Source organism: Pyrus communis, chromosome 1 (assembly GCF_963583255.1).
Source record: "Pyrus communis chromosome 1, drPyrComm1.1, whole genome shotgun sequence".
Taxonomy (NCBI): Eukaryota; Viridiplantae; Streptophyta; class Magnoliopsida; order Rosales; family Rosaceae; genus Pyrus; species Pyrus communis.
This window is the reverse complement of record NC_084803.1, coordinates 5,162,207-5,179,855: the sequence shown is the minus strand read 5'-3', so window position 1 is coordinate 5,179,855 and position 17,649 is coordinate 5,162,207. Positions and strand designations below refer to the sequence as shown.

Genomic DNA, 17,649 nt, shown 5'->3' with positions numbered 1-17,649 from the left:
ATATCTACCAACTCATCCCAACCTTAAAATGAGGAGATTCTAGCCGTGAGGCGGTATTTCAAATTAATCATGTATCAGGAGAATGACGTATCAATTGTTAGTAAGTTTGTCTCTTCTAAGGGGGTAAGAAATAAATTGATTAAGAACTCGCTGATATTAAGATTCGAACTTAAAACTTTTCACTTACAAGTGAAGAAGAATAATACTACACTGTAACACTATTCATAATTTACTTTCGATGCAGGCACCACCGTACATGATAAATGACCTTAATTATCGATAACTCACAAGGGGCACAATAATCGTAATTTCACAAGAACAAATAGTTGAGTTTTGGATAATCACAAGAAGAAATAAACCTTGAAAAAGAAAATCAAGTATGAAAGTTGAGAGAATAGTCTGAGTTGAGAGTTTCTTTTCCAATCGGAATAATTACTTGTCTAAGTAAACCAGACAAACAATTGCAACTTTTATTCATTTCGTTTCGTATAAATCAAATCTTCACTAACAGGGAGTTTTACATGGATATGATATCATACAACTGCTTTGTTTATGGTGCTATTCTACAAAAAATAAAACAATGCTAATGGGTACAGTCAAGAACGGCAGCGATTCCGGAGAATGTACAAAACAATCTGCCGTCTTTCCGCTTCTGTCGGATGGCAATTGCAGTTTCACGTAACAAGTCCGCTTACGGGTTGGAGCGGATTGGTTTCTGTTATACATACAGGATACCTGACTTTAACTCTCATGTGTCAAAAATATGCTTTTTGGTTCCGCTTCCGCCCAGGCGTGACTTGCGGTGACCTGATCCCTGTTGGATCAGAAACCACCAGGGACGCCTGGTGGTGTTGGATTTGGACGATTCATGAACACAATTTCTGAGGCATGCTTTCTTTGCACTATTGCCTGTTCATTTCTGGCTTGCTTTCAGCTTCCGCAAAAACTGTAATATCTCTGTATATGAGGGATCGGTGCGGCTGAGTGGTTTGCATGAGTTTATGTGATCTGTTGAGTCTAATACCTGTCCCAAAGTTACAAAATTAATGCTGAAAATAAAAAGACATGTCGAGTATGGAACACTAACGAAATTAAGATATTCTAGTTCGTTATATATCATTTTTAGGGGATGACCTAATCGATTTATTTATTTGGTTTTAAGCAAGTTAGTCAACCCTAAACCTAATCATTCTTTAAGTGATCTATACTTGTTCACAATCATACTTACAACGAGATCACCAAATCCAGGATATGCTGATTCGATTGATACAATTTCCATCCGGAAGGCCCATCCGCCATAGCCTTCAACGATTGGAGTTACCTTGGTCTGCAAAAGGAGTCATTACATGATTAACAAGTTCACAAAGACGCAAATAGACACAAGCACAGCCTCACAACTTTAGACTACCTCACAGAAACTAAGGACTTGAAGCGTCCCCTTCTTGTGAAGGCGGCGGATATAGTCATTAAGCTCTACTAATCTTGGAGATCCACTTCTTAGCTCCCCTATCTAGGAAACATCAAGAGATAATTAAATAATTCTAGTAACATTAATACGACAAGATTTGCTGGTTGTAACATTGAGAACCAGCGATGTGATACTATTGGAATGGAAAACTTTGTGGTTGTAAAGATCATATACTAACAGTTGGTGCTGGGCGAAACACCAGTCCCATCCTCCAAGGCATGTCTGCAAGTTTGCTTCCAAAATGCGGGCAGCTATAGAAAACCTGAAGCCAGCATAAAACACAAGAGTTATCACATAAAGAGTAATAATACACAGGTGGGAGAAGAACTGCACTGTAAGTGAAATATTCAATTATAGAGAGGTGCATACAACTCCAGCGGTGTTTTTCACAAGGTTATCAATATTATCTGCTCTTGCTTTATGTAATATCTGCTTGACGACCAGACCTCCCATGCTGCAAACAAGAGGAAGCTAGTACATTATTTAAAATCATCTATAAAATATAATGTATAAAACCTTAGTAATAAACCGTTCATAAAAAAAAGAGAAAGATTGCATTAATTACTGCACTAAAATTTGAAGGGGGAAAAGGAAGACACTTTAAAAGACTATATCCTTTAGTTGTTAGACTGTCCACCACATTTGGTTTTTACCAGAAAGTTCATTTAAAAGAAAAAACATCCGCAGCACCTGCTCCCTTTACTTTCGTTTCGTTTTTCTTTTGGGATACAAAAAACTCTATGACAACACACAAGACCTCAAAGACATCCTTAAATTGGTCAAAGTTAGAACTCGAAATTGAAAAAACAAAGAGGAGTTTATTTTTATATGTGTGTGTGATGAGTGAAATATATATATATAGGGAATTGTTATTGGCACTCCAAAATTCTCATTCTCCACTCCAAACTTTCTATATTTGGAAAAAAAAAATACACTTGTGAGGAGTGTAGAATGAGATTTTTGGAGTGCTAATAACACTTTCCTATATATATATATATCTCTATCTTATGGCCACAGTGTGAGAAAACCGAAAATGGGACATCAGTGGGATAGATTGAAACACACAAGCAACACTGTACAGACCTGTGAGTCACGAAAACAACAGGTCGATTCCCAATACCTGCAGAAACAAGCTTCTCTAACAGCATTGAGCTAACTTCCTGCACAATCCAAAACAAAAGAAGACAATTGGAAACTGGAAGGAGCTAAAAACATCTCCATCAGCTAGACTCAAACATGAGTTGTTGGCGAAACCAAAGATCATTGCCTAAAATTAACTCATGCACAGATTCATATGTTCTACAAATCAATACACTCCCAAAGTCAATAGAATCTGAAGCACTAGCGCCCTTAACACCCTATAGAAACCAATTTTCATCAACCAAAAACACTAACCTGAAGAGGCAGGCTAGCACCAGACCACTGTGTTAAATTTGTCTGCATATAGCATTCAGATATAGAGTTAGATGCCAATGAGGGGGCCAGCCTATAAAAGAAATAATAAATTTATTACAACCATCACCAGACCAAACCTTGTATTTAAGGGTAAACATACGAGCTCGAGGGAAGTCAGATGAAAGCCATTCACCTGGCCAGAATGTACCTAGCTTTCCTGCTTCCTGGTCAATCTTCTCTACTAAGCCAGACTTGGTGGATGACTTGTCCTCGGATATGCGCCAAGTCTTATAAGGGCCTCCACGGAGGCCATGGACAAAAACAATATCCAGAAGAGGCTCCCTTGTGTCTGCACTACTTTGAGATCCATTCACAGAACTGGATATGTTAACATCATCTGAAATTCTGGTCACAGATTTATCCACACCCTCAACAGAAATTGCCTCATCCGAAGAGGATGCATCGCTTGGACTTGTGTCCTGGTCACCTTTTTCAGGGCAATTCCAATGGGGAAGTTCAGGATTGATTAAGAATATCATGTCATCATAACGGGGACAATTTTTGTTTCCGTTTGCAACGTCACCATTTGCAGAATCTTTATTAATTTGGCGACCACAAAATACATTTATGAGTGTTTTTCTAGCATAACTTTGAATTTTAAGATCACTACAACCTGAGATTTTACCGTTAGCGCAATCCTCGAGCCATTTACACCAAGTTTTATCTGCTATTATGACTCTCTGGACTTTTGGATGTATCGAGAGAATTGTTAACAGCCTAGCTGCATGCCTACGGATGTGAGCTGTAGGTGGAACTTGGACACTAGATGGACCATTACTATCTGGAATAGATGACTCTTTAGGAACAATTGAGGTTCGCTCTTGTGCCTCAAGCGTCTTAGAAGCATCATACGCTTCTATGGCAGCAAGTTTCTCATAATCATCACGTAACAAAAACCGTCTCAGCAAACTTAAGACTCCAAAATCTGTTAGTTTCTCCTGATATAAAGAATCGTCAGCACAAACTTCAGTCAGTGCTTTGATTCCCTTCAGAGTTGCCACTGCAGAATCTGCCGCATTAACCTTAGGCAAACTATCTTTCTCTAGAGTTTTAAATGGCCCGGAAAAAGGTTCAGCGGAAAGAAGATCTGCCAGTGGAAATGTATCAGTAGAATCAGTGGTTGTTCCTAGCTGATTTCCTGCTAGATTAACAACAGCTACCACTAACTGATTAGAAGTCTGTGCAGCTGAAAGCATGTTTGACTGATCAATTTGAGTCTGCAAAAGAAAAATTAAGGTTACTATGTACATTCTAAACAAAACTAGATGAGAGATATGAAACTTTAATTGGTTTAAGCATAATGCAAAATTGGAAGCAACCCTCTTAAAGGTACAAAAGAATTTGCAAACTGGAAATAAAAATGCTGACCTTCACTTTGACAGATCTAGCCTGAGGTGTTCCTTTAACTGATGATGCCTTTTTCTCAGTCAGAATTTCAGTAAGAAGAATAGCTAACCATCCCTGAGAAATGGGTACAGAGTATGGTCCATAATCTTCGAGAATGCGAGAAAGGATTTTTATCGCTGACAAACGTATAGTGTCAGAGGAAGATTTTCCAAACACCCAAGGAAGCAAAACAGCAGACCACCTTTGGCCTTCTTCAAGAGGTAAATGCAAGTCCCCAGAACAAAGCAATTCCAATGCCTTTGACAATGCTTCTTGCACATGATCATGCTTCATCGTCCGCTTCGCAGTGTCTCTCATCAGATGAAGACCCTTCTCCATCACAATCTTTTGTGCTTCAGGGCTCCTCTCAACAGAAATCAAGAATGCTGACAAAGCCACCCGAGCCAAAGGAATGTCTTCATTTTTAGTTGCCTGATAAACAGTAGAAAGAAGACTGGAACTCCAATCAGAAACTGAATCAATCAGGGGTAGTTTCTGATCCTCTAATAGCAAGCGAGCCACCAAACTTCCGTGCCATTTAACTGATCTCTCAGGCGCCATTAAAGCAGTCATGATAGCTTCCCCATCAGCATCCAGTTCCTGTATTCGCGATCTATTCACTTCCGATGCCATCGCCCAGTTAGCCAATGCCCAAGTAGCAAAAGGAACAGCAACATGTTGACAATTCAAATCATCCCAGAGGCCAGGAACAACAGCAGAAGACCGATTACTTTGTGCAATCGAACTTTCATGCGTATTTTGCAGGACAAGATTATGAGGAGTAACCCTTCCTGATCCCACCTCACTCGTTTCAACACTTCCCAGCTTCATAACTCTATTTGTTCTTGAAAGGCCTAAAACCGATGTACCCCCAAGAACCTTAATACCAATCCCCTTGATTCCAGTGTCCCCATCTTCGTCATCATTTTCACGTGACTCGTCCAAACACATGCCACCATCTTCAATAACTTGAATGGCAGCTGCTATATCCCGTGTTTCAGCATTCGCTGACAGGGATGGTTTAAAGGACACTTTTCCTAAACTATCACAGTTGGCTGTGACGATATCCATAATGGCAGCTACAAGCATGCTCCTGCCTTTCAGGTTTTCATAAACATCGAGTGAACTGCGTCTTGCACGCTGCTCGGACAGAAATTCCATTGATTATATTAAAACAAAACCAAACGCATCAACAAACTCGGTTATGAAGCTCGAGTGATTTTAATTAAAATGGGGCTCAAAGGATCCTACCGATACTCACTCACTGGAAATTGCCTCAAAGCATTTCCCTATTGAAAGTTATCGTCTTTATCATGTTGATCTCAGTTACTATTCTAGTGCTCCGAATTCACAATAGAAAGACAATGCCAACGTTCATAACGAAAAACGAACTCAATGCGCAAATGCTAAAGGCACAAAATTTTCCTAATTTGAAGAATTTAACGAAATTCAAGAGAAGAATGGAGAAATCTCACCTTCTTAGACGGCTGAGGCTGGCAGGAGAAAATGAACTTTAAGAGATTGGGAACGGCACCGGGCCTGCCGAGCACGGCGGCGGACACATTAGGATCGGCGATCAAGAAGGCCAGAGCTCTAGCCGACTCGGCCTGGGTCCCACAGCCATCTCTTGGGACCGCCACCGACTCGAGCAGCCAATCGACAACGACGCCACCTCCAGCCCCAACAAGGGCGGACCTTCGGCTGGCATTGGCAGCGGCGATATCGGCAAGGAGCGCGGCGACCCGGAGCTCGAAGCCGGAGCGGACCTCGTGGTTGGCAGAGGACAAGACGGAGCTGAGAGAGTGCAACAAAACGGAGGCGGCGACGCCGGTCTGTTTGGCGTGGTGGAGAAGCTTCCTAAATGACTCGGTGGAATTGAGGACGGCGTGTCGTACGCCGTCATATAGAGAATTTGACGACTTGTCGTCGGAGTCCGTCGAAACGAAGACGTACGAGGCGATCAGGGCGGAGGCGAGAGTGCCAGAGAGCGCGATGGCGGCGGTGCGAGGGAGAGAGGAAGAGAGAGGGATAGGATATAGAGGGTTTAAGCGGCGGCGGAGAACAGAAGGAGGATGCTGGACTTGATTGGAATTCTTGAGATTGCTGAGGGGCTCGTTGTGGTTTCTGGAAGCGGATGAGGAAAATAAAAGGGCGCGATTGTGATGACGGCGGTGGTGGGGGAAGAGGTGGTGGCAGTAGCGGCGGGTTGTGTAACAGAGGCGGAGCAACATTTGGGGAATTGGGAATTTGGGGATTGTGGGAAAATGATTATTTTAAGTTTGGGGGAAAAGAAAAGAAAACGGGGAGAAGAGAAGGGGAGTGAAGGTGGTGGCGTTGGGGAGGGAGGCTTTCCATGGCGGGAGGAAATTTGGCGATTTATACGGGGAACTCTTCAGTATAAAACAAGGGTCTACGGAGAGAGGAATTTTCTTGGGGGATATGCGAACCTCTGCCTCAAGTAACGGTATGGGCTGCTAAACTGGGCCTGATGGGCCTCGGCTACGCTTGGTTTTTCCTTTTTTTTTTTTTTTTGTCAGAATTTTCTCTTTATTTTCTTGAAGCCCAAGTTTATGCCCTTTGCTAAGTCAGAATTTTCACCTTGCAAAGGGAATTGTCTTTGGGAACTCCACCCGTAAAACATGAACATCAAATTGCAAAATTATTTTTTTATTTTATAAAATATATTTTATTATTATTAAATTTTCTATTTTTTAAAACCATTTTATGATTTTTTTTTAAATAAAATTTTAAAACCGACTTAATTTCGGAAGTTGGTGCTTATGACTGTTTCAAATCCAATGGGCGATAAACGCCACGTGCATAGCCGTTGGGGGTCTGGGTTTCTTTAACAACATCTGGGGAGCCCACAACAATAGATGTTGTCGATCCTTTCTCTCTAATGCGTGCGTAATACATACGCTTGACATAAAATACAACAAACGTGGTTCACGTTAGCCAAGCCAATTTGCAAAAAATTGGGCAGATCTTGCACAGGCATTTGGTCAAGCTTGACTTGGCCCACCACTTGCCTTTTGATTTTTGGGTCGCTAGAGCAACTTCTGAGGTTGAAGGGCAAAAATGAAAGGAACTCATTTATTTTATTTTATGTAGAAGTCATATGGATTTTGATTTCAATTTCGAAAAGAATACGAAGTCCATCAATCCCACGGATTATCGTTATGTAAGCTGAGAATAATATTGGTGTGGTTAGTAGCATGCATTAATCTATTTAAACATGACAAATACTTAGGTTTACCTTAAGAAAGATAATTATCATTTAATAGACGGTTTAAATAAATACACGGCTAACATTTATTGGACCGGTGACGCAGCTCAAACTATGTCTTGAGGGTAAGAGAGAATATGTCCTCACCCTAAGGAGCACCTTCATTTCCACCCTAATTGATATAGACCAATAATAAGTTTAAACCTGTCTTTTTCAATGAAAAAAAAAACCCAATAATTAAACAAGAAGATGAAAGTATCCTTCAATTGTTTTACCCAAAAAAAAAGTATCCTTCAATTACAACAGAATAATTCATTTGTTCCTTTTTTCCAAACCCCGAATTGAATTTAGGGTTTGGCTTACTTCAATAGTTTGATTTAAAACCAACATCTGACTGTTTTGGTTCCTTTTTAGGGCACGTGTTAGAGTCTAATTATTTACGAGCTAAGAGATGACATTCTTCACTCTTTAAAAAGAAGATTTTGAAGTCCTATTGGATAAAATTACATATTAACCTATGTGTCAACCTGATATTGTTGAATTGGCTACTGCTTACTGGCATATGTAACACCAATTGGTTGACAATGACATGGAATAAATTCAATCGCTTTTTCTGTTTGTTGAACTGAATTAATGAAACACGGCTGCATGACATTGAATAAATGAAATGTATAGTTGTGGTACAAAAATTTGATGTCTTGCTTATCAGAAATTGGCGGAGACTGAGGTATTTATAGATTATAGGGCCCACCATATGTGTAGGGTTTGTCATGCACGTGTCATTGTCTAATTCGCCAAGCCGTATCATTTATTGGATGGAGTAGAAAATAATTATCACGAAGATATTATTGAATAATAATATTTTGTAGAGTCTGGCTCTAACTGAATTTTGGTTGTGATTTTTTACTTGACTTTTTTGAGGGAGTGGTCTTCATTTAATTAAAGATAAGATTTGGTGATTAATCTTATCTTTAATATGTTTGACTTTTCTTGGGGAGCTTGATGAGATTGTAGTGAGTAGTTCAAGTTTTTTTTTTTTTTTTTTTGGTCGTCAAACAATAGATTTGTTATATTAGGAAGCCAACAGGGTTGAACCCACGCCCGTGGTGCACTTCTCTCCACCACCGTGGTAAAGGGCCACTTGCAAGCAGTTCAAGTCTTCAACAAAGTTGAATTGCGTGCGTAATAAATATGGCGTCACCAATTGAATAAGAGCATTATCGTCATTCGTTGGTAAAAATGTATGTATCAACTCTAAAAATTTTCGGATTATTTTTTGCTTTAGAATAGTTATTCCCAAATTTTATGTCAATAGTTATTCCCATTTATGCATGAGCATATATATAAAGGTAAGGTGATGCTAGAGAGACCAAATTTTGAAACTTAATTTTGTAAATTAAATGATATGGTTGTTGATAATTGGATTGTTACTTAAGTGTTGATTAATGTACTTATTTTACTATTGGGGCACACCATTTAGTTTATAAATTTGGTTTACCTTGCATTACCCTATAAATAAGCCCTTGAGGCACTACATGAACATTTACAAGTCAATGTTGCATGCAGGAGTATATTACATACGCAAGAGCCTCATCAAGCTGGACATTGGCTCCATAAAATTTGGTAGGAGATTCTGGTCATCGAAATGTATAATGCCACATGATCGGAATCGAGAAAAGTAATACGAACCATCTATTTATTTATTATAGTTTTTTGCTTAAAAAAAAAAGAAAAAAGAAAGAGGATAACTGGTGGCAAGCCATGATTATCCACCTATTCCAGGGGCCGGAAAAACTTACAGAGACATTTAAGCATTCCCCTGACCACAAGTCTGGGGGAGGCTGAAATAAAAATTCCTTATAGAGATTATTATACAGTGTTAAATAATATAAACAATTACTGATCATAAAGAAAAATTCCTTGAATTAGCTATGATGTAATTTGTGTGGAAATTTCTGTATAATTCTTCTGGAGTCAAGTATCTCTCTAATCGTATATGGGAGCTTGCCGGATTGTTGTGTAACGTTTGGTTACTCAATCTATAAAGACTAGAATTAATTGTCAGTCCCACCTATAATTAAAGAGTCAATTAAATATAGCTATACATTAGTTAATTCGCCTAATTTCTGAAGTTAAAGCTCGGCAATTCAGGGAGGTTGCATATTTCCTGGAAGATGGGTTACAAAGCAGAAACACGCATGCAGGAAAGTTCCAGTCTATAAATACCAAGACTACTTCTCTCAAAGCATAACTCAAAAATCTCTCTCTGTCTCTCTCTCTCTCTCTCTCATCTGATGGAAAGAAGCGGTAGCGTAGAGCGCCCCCCAGTCTTAGGAAAGATAGTCCGAGTTCTGAGTATCGATGGGGGCGGAATAAGAGGCCTCATTCCGGCATGACTAAAAACTGAGTTTGCTGCAGAATGAGTAAATGGAATGCGATACTGAATTATTGACTTGAAGTCTAATTAAATACAAATGCCAATAACTGAAAGCTAGAAAATAAAGCAACATCTAATCCCACAACTAACAACTCCTACTAATTTGGGATTCTCCTATGGAATAGGTAAAAGCAACATACTTCCTAACAAATAGGAATTTATTGAAAAACAAACAACTAAATATCTTAACACCCTCCCTTAAACTGAATGCCATCTACGCAATCAGTTTAAAAAGGAACTTGAACAAACTCCAAGTAATCCACGCAGCTTCTCAAATGCCTCCAGCTTTAGAGGTTTGGTCAGGATATCTGCAACTTGGTCTTCACTTCGACAATAAACCAAATCAATGGTTTTTTCAATTGTAAGATCACGAAGAAAATGATACCTCACATCTATATGTTTGCTTCTTCCATGTAAAATTGGATTCCTGGATAGTTTGATAATTGAACTATTATCACAATGAATCACAATAGGCCCATGTTGATAAAAATGTAACTCTTCAAGAATCCTTCCCAACCAAATTACTTGACATGTAGAAGTTGCTGCAGCTATGAACTTTGCTTCAGTTGTGGACAAAGTAACAACCTGTTGCTTCTTGGATGCCCATGATGTGGCACCTGAACCCATCATAAACACATGGCCGGATGTACTCCGCCTATCATCCAAATCACCAACATAATCGTTGTCAGTGAAACCAGTCAAAAGAGATCCTCTATTTTTCTTGTAGAAAATACCGAAATCCGTTGTTCCCTTCAAGTAACGAAACACTCTTTTAGCAGCTCTAAGATGCAGCTCCGTTGGTCTTTCCATATACCTGCTAATCAGACACACTGCATACATAATATCGGGCTCAGTGGCTGTCAAGTACATTAAACTTCCAACAATTTGTTTGAAGTAAGTACTATCAACCCTCTCTCCATCAAGATCACTTGTGAGCTTCAATCCCGGTTTAGTTGGAGTCCCAACTGGATTACAATTCTCCATGTGAAATGAGGACATCCGATAAAATTGGAAGATATGAAGCAGTTTTGTACTCTACAACGTGCATTCTCAGGGAATATCGGGGTTGGGGAGTGTCAGATTGGTATCAGAGCCTAACCCTGGTTGTGGTGTGCCGACAAGGACGTAGGGCCACTAAGGGGGGTGGATTGTGGCATCCCAGATCGCCCAGGGGAGTGATCCTTAAATGTATATTCTCATCCCTACCTAGCACGAGACCTTTTGGGAGCTCACTGGCTTCGGGTTCCGTAGGAACTCCGAAGTTAAGCGAGAAGGGGGCTAGAGCAATCTCATGATGGGTGACCCACTGGGAAGTTGCTCGTGAGTTCCCAAAAACAAAACCGTGAGGGAATGGTAAGCCCAAAGCGGACAATATCGTGCTACGGTGGTGGAGCGGGCCTGGGAAGTGATCCGCCCCGGGCCAGGATGTGACAATTTGGTATCAGAGCCTAACCCTGGTCGTGGTGTGCCGATGAGGACGTCGGGCCCCTAAGGGGGGGTGGATTGTGGCATCCCACATCGCCCAGGGGAGTGATCCTTAAATGTATATTCCCATCCCTACCTAGCACGAGGCCTTTTGGGAGCTCACTGGCTTCGGGTTCCATAGGAACTCCGAAGTTAAGCGAGAAGGGGGCTAGAGCAATCCCATGATGGGTGACCCACTAGGAAGTTGCTCGTGAGTTCCCAAAAACAAAACCGTGAGGGAATGGTAAGCCCAAAGCGGACAATATCGTACTACGGTGGTGGAGCGGGCCTGGGAAGTGATCCGCCCTGGGCCGGGATGTGACATGAAACCTCTCCAAAACCTCCTGAACATAGTTCTGTTGCCCAATAAAAAATCCAGTGGCTGTTTGTATTACTTCTATACCAAGAAAATATTTCATCTTTCCCAGATCAGTCATGTCAAATTCAGCTATCATAGAATTCTTAAAATCAACAAACATAGCCTCATCATTGCCCGTGAAAATGAGATCATCAACATATAAGCAAACTATCAGGATTTTACCTCTTTCTCCATACTTGATGAATAGAGTGTGCTCATATGGACATTTGCTGAAACATGCATTTTCAAAGTGTGCTTCTATACAACTGTACACGGCTTGAGGTGTCTATTTCAGTCTTATGTTCATTACCTTTTATCACATAACCAGGAGGTTGCTCAATGTAGACTTGCTCAAGTAGTTCACCATTAAGGAAGGCCGATTTCACATCAAGTTGGAAAACAGGCCAATTTTTCGTTATACGATAAAGATTATCAAAGCTCTAGCAGGACCAAAATACAAAGGAAAATATCTGCATGGCTTGATCAGAGAAAAACTGGGCAACAAAAAACTGCACGACACATTGACTAATGTTGTCATTCCCACGTTTGACATCAAGAATCTCCAGCCAACTGTCTTCTCCAACCATAGGGTACTTCACCTTCTTTATGATATATTCACTATTTCCAGATTTTTTAGTATATGCCAGAATTGTATGTGGAAGCACTGTAAAATTTGTTCATGTCCAAAAACTATTTAAGAAAATTACTTATATGGTTGTAATTTAATATGATATGCTTATTATTTTGATTGACACGTGAAAAGGAAGCCATTCTACGATGCCTTACTCTTTGACATATGCATTGCAACCTCAGCAGCACCAACTTATCTTCCAGCTCATTATTTTAAAACCAAGGATGTTGCAGGCAGAGATAAAGAATTCAACCTTATAGATGGTGGCGTGGCTGCAAATAATCCGATATGTATAATATTAGAGGAGGAGTTATATATATTGCCAGAGACTCTCAATCTACAACATTGCTTTTAAAAGTAAACTTAGCGTTTAGAATAACTTAAAATACTTTGTCTTGCAGACTTGCTATTTTTGAAATGACAAACGAAATAAAGAAGGAGAATCCAGACGTCTTTCCCGTGAAACCTGTGGACTATGAGAGATTTCTAGTGATATCATTAGGAATTGGCTCATCAAAAGCTGAACTGAAATACCATGCACGTTCTGCAGCAAAATTGAGCTTGTTGAATTGGTTAACCAGCGGTGGCTCCACCCCAATCATTGATGTTTTTAGTCAAGCAAGCACAGACATGGTTGATCTTCACCTTTCTGGAGTTTTCCAAGCCCTTCCTTCTGAAGAAAAAAAAAAAAAAAAAAAAACTATCTTAGAATTCAGGTACTAAACTTGTCATACGAAATGCATTTATAAATAGTGGGTATAAAAAAAAGCTGATCTCAAAAATGTGTTTGGTAAATACTTAAAAAGAACTTTTTTTCACAGTTTTGGATGAAAAAAATTGAAAACGTGAAGCAGCAAAAATGAGCTTATTCTCACAGCACAGCAAAAACAGTTTTGGCCAATTGATGATACCGTTCATGGGACCATATCTTCTGTGGATATAGCCACAAAGAAGAATTTGGCCAATCTTGTGAAAGTTGGTGAAAGGCTATTGAAACAACAAGTTTCTTGGGTTAATTTGGACAGCGGCAAATTTGAGGCTTCTAATCATGAGACAAATGCAGAGGCTCTTATAAGGTAGAACATTTATCGTTAAACTTGCAGATTTATTTATGTAAATGATGATCAGTGGGAAGTTGTAACTTAATTAACTATATAATTAACTATAATTTTCAGGTTTGCTAAACTACTAAAGAGAAGAGGAGTCGTCAAGCAGGGTCAACTAACGGGCATGCTGAAAATACTTACTGATTGATTGTTACCCTAAGACGATAACAAGTTGTAATTCTTTAAGTTATACTGTTTGGAAATGTAAATTACAATATATTATTGATAGTTCGAGGGTATGGGGGCAAATGGCCACCATATATACTTCACTCTCTTTCAATATTTGTTTGTGTTCGAATAAATCCTGTTGGGATATCACTGTAATAGATCTCTTTGTATTCGATATATTCACTCTTTTTGTTAATTTGTTGCTTGTTTGTTGGTTCCTCAATAAAATTAAGCTTTCATTTTAAAAACATGGACTACCGTCTATATGTGGATGCAAATTTCTTCATTCTTATTCTTGGACGAAAATGCACCTACAAAAACAATTAACACTTTAGGTCAAGGCTAAGAGCCTCACGCGCCCACGATGAATTGGGTGGGGGGGGGGACCTTGGCCGAAGAACCTCCGATGCCAAAGTTAGAATTTTTTAGGATAAAGTGTTTGGAGAATTTAGAGAATTTTACAAGAGGATTCCACTTAGGTTTTTGGAAAAAATGGAGTGGTATTGATAGGGGTGTGGCCGACCCCTTTTGGAGAGGTGGGAACTGGCCACATTTAGTGGTTTTAGGGTGTAATTATAATATCTTGCAATTAATTAGAAAATTGATTGATTAATTAGAAAATCAATTAATTAATTTAGGTAATTAATCCTATTTTGAATGAATATTTGGAGGTTACCTTGTGGGGGGATTTGATGAGGATGGATGAAATAGATTCTGAATAAATACCTATTTTGATCACTTTTGGCTCCACACTATAGTTCTTCATCATGTACGCAAGAGTATCAAAAATACGATTACAAGAAGCAGGCATCCTAGTCACGCAACATTACGTATATATTTGGAGGATATTAAACCGAATATGCAGAGTGAAATGATGAGATTTTGGGATTAATTTCCTGAACTCCCACATACAGCTTTTTCTTTCTTCTTCTTTTCTTTTTATTTATTTTTGAAATTTTCGAGCTTCCTTAATTCAGTGCAAATCACGGTAATCACCTCTTATTTTGTGGCAGAACACAGACCTTAAAGATATGGATTAGCGTGAAGTGGAAAAAATGGCATGAATACGATGTTTGTTGTAGTTTGGCTGCACATCAATTCAAAAAGCGTAGGTGTGTTATGTGGGTCCAAAATTGACATGCCATACTAAAGCTATGTTAACTCCAACAAGCCGAAAAATAAAAAACCTTGACTTTCGGGATATGCAACAACAAATAACCTTCATTGAACGTCTCTCCATTCTTCTAGTTTACATCAAGCTACTCCTCCATACATGATGACATAAACATCATTTTGTCGTATAAACGTCATAATCATAGCCGTTCATTCTCTTTGATAATCATTATCTAAAGATCATCTTTAGAAGAAAAAAATCATTCAATTTGAAGACTGTTAGCATTCATATATATAGATCATACAAATTGACCGTTTATCATAAGTACGTTGCTTAATTATCACCATAACCATTGATTTGTTCAACACTTATGAATGATTAAACGGTCTTTAAATTGAATGAATTTTTCTAGATATGAAAATGAAGGGTTCTGGTTATAATGTTTATATGTGAGACTATATTAGAGCTGCACACTTGTATGTAACGTCTCTTATAGATTAAGGATTGCAGATATTGATTTTAATAATACTTGTACGCTAATGAGGAGAGTGTATTACTAGGTTTTTATAACTATAGAAGTCCTGATACGATTAGTAAACCTAATTAGATATGAATCTAAAGTTTAGGCGATAAAGTCTTGTTTGAGTAGAATTACATGATGGGAAGTTCCCTACTCGGATTCTACCTCTATTACTATATAACAAGGGTCACTGCTCTCACATTCGGCACCCAGAAATAACCCTTCTAGCCCCATTGAATAGAGTTGTGATAAGATGAGTGAAAGAGAGTAGAAGATCATTTGTTTTTGCTATGGAGTTGTCATGATACAAGGAGAGATGTAGATACTCAAAAGATTGCTCAACAAATCGCGGTTCTAATCCAAATAAGGGTTTTTAGTTGATTATGAATTTCATTCTTACACTATACAATGAAATGTTTCCACGTTTCCATTTAAGAAAGAATGCATTACAACATACCGGACATTTGGTTAATTTTAATTCTTGTGAATGTAAAGAATGCATTTAAGAAAGAATGCATTACAACATACCGGACATTTGGTTAACTTTTCGCTGATGTTGGGTTAGGCAAGATAGTGTGCATTCCCTTTTAGACTCAAATTTACTGTTTGGAGATTATAGCAGTTCAAACTTCAAGCCATTGTTTTTTGAAACTAAAATAAATATTGTCTCTCCCCTTCACAACATACCGGACATTTGGTTAATTTTTGTCACATCCCCGCCCGGGACGGATCACTTTCCGGGCCCGCTCCACCACCGTAGCACGATATTGTTCGTTTTGGGCTTACCATTCCCTCACGGTTTTGTTTTTGGGAACTCACGAGCAACTTCCTAGTGGGTCACCCATCATGGGATTGCTCTAGCCCCCTTCTCGTTTAACTTCGGAGTTCCTACGGAACCCGAAGCCAGTGAGCTCCCAAAAGGCCTCGTGTTAGGTAGGGATGTGAATATACATATAAGGATCACTCCCCTGGGCGATGTGGGATGTCACAATCCACCCCCCTTAGGGGCCCGACGTCCTCGTCGGCACATCACGACCAGGGTTAGGCTTTGATACCAAATGTCACATCCCGGCCCGGGGCTTCCCAGGCCCGCTCCACCACCGTAGCACAATATTGTCCGCTTTGGGCTTACCATTCCCTCACGGTTTTGTTTTTGGGAACTCACGAGCAACTTCCTAGTGGGTCACCCGGATTGCTCTAGCCCCCCTTCTCGCTTAACTTCGGAGTTCCTACGGAACCCGAAGCCAGTGAGCTTCCAAAAGACCTCGTGCTAGGTAGGGATGAGAAAATATATATATATATATATATATATATATATATATATATATATATATATATATATATATATATAAGGATCACTCCCCTGAGTGATGTAAGATGTCACAATTTTAATTCTTGTGAATGTAAAAAAAATAAAAATAAAAACATAAAGAGATGAAAGTCCTAATTCAACAGCGGGAGGGTGATTCAAAACTTCCAAACGAAGAGAGATAGTTCATCTCACCTTAAATAAATAAATATAGTATGATTGGATAAAACCATCAATTACGTGTCGTCCTATGTATCTTGCTGATTGTTGAATTGGCTTTTGGGGCCATGGACCATTTGGTTGACGCAACAGTAATACGGGTGACGTTTTTTCTGTTGTTTGAATTGAACGAATAAATAAGACGGCACGAGGAAATGAATAATAAAACCAGTTATATTATATATTCCCACATATATGCATACGCTGACATCGGGATTTGTATAAATTTTGGAGGGACCACTACTTGGCCACTAGTGGTCCTGAATAACAGGTCAATATTGCATGCGCCGGATATGCAACTAGCACGAAGAACCATTCATGTTTACATCCTGTACGGAACAGCCTCGAGGATTATGATCATAAAAGCTAGCTAAATTAATAATTTTTGTATTACGTTTTGAAATTCTCACATATATATGACTAGTATACATTAGTCTGATTTTTATAATTAGAGAAATAATTTTCACACTATATTTTCTTTGCATGGATATTCCTGTTTTTATATTTTTGGGACTTCAATTAAATAAAATAAAGGAGAATTAGTAGAAATAAATAAACAGGGTATGCAAAAGGAGAAAAAGTTGTATGCGAAATTCATTCCCCATATTTAAGTATGATTCAAACTCAGTTAATTGTCCTCTAAATTTCTGGATTAATTAGGGAGCTGGGGTGAGGTGGAGGATGAGCTTAAAGCCTTCAGCATGAGTTTAATATGATAGTGACCATGTTGGAAATGAACTATCTAAAGGGAGAGGTTCTTTCCTGGAAAACCAATGGTATACGTATTC

General features: G+C 39.1%; 1 protein-coding gene and 1 pseudogene across 4 annotated transcripts; one reads left to right on the top strand and one right to left on the bottom strand.

Moving 5' to 3' along the window:
* Nucleotides 1-453: 453 nt before the first annotated feature.
* Nucleotides 454-6,719, bottom strand: LOC137711529 (uncharacterized). Of its 4 annotated transcripts, XM_068451051.1 has the most exons (10): nucleotides 5,785-6,719; nucleotides 4,292-5,449; nucleotides 3,001-4,140; nucleotides 2,864-2,905; nucleotides 2,552-2,628; nucleotides 1,838-1,922; nucleotides 1,647-1,730; nucleotides 1,409-1,510; nucleotides 1,229-1,327; nucleotides 454-1,024 (listed from the first exon to the last, which is right to left on the bottom strand). In XM_068451051.1, exons 1-10 carry the CDS (start codon nucleotides 6,538-6,540, stop codon nucleotides 914-916), a joined length of 3,654 nt encoding a protein of 1,217 aa, XP_068307152.1. In that variant the 5' UTR covers nucleotides 6,541-6,719; the 3' UTR covers nucleotides 454-913. The 4 variants fall into 4 exon arrangements, 1 of the variants encoding a protein (XP_068307152.1); XR_011065219.1 differs by lacking the exons at nucleotides 454-1,024; nucleotides 1,229-1,327 and having other exon boundaries at nucleotides 1,454-1,510; nucleotides 2,589-2,628; XR_011065266.1 differs by lacking the exons at nucleotides 454-1,024; nucleotides 1,229-1,327; nucleotides 1,409-1,510; nucleotides 1,647-1,730 and having other exon boundaries at nucleotides 1,849-1,922; nucleotides 2,589-2,628; nucleotides 3,057-4,140.
* Nucleotides 6,720-12,031: 5,312 nt separating this feature from the next.
* Nucleotides 12,032-13,675, top strand: LOC137715812 (patatin-like protein 2; annotated as a pseudogene).
* Nucleotides 13,676-17,649: the final 3,974 nt, after the last annotated feature.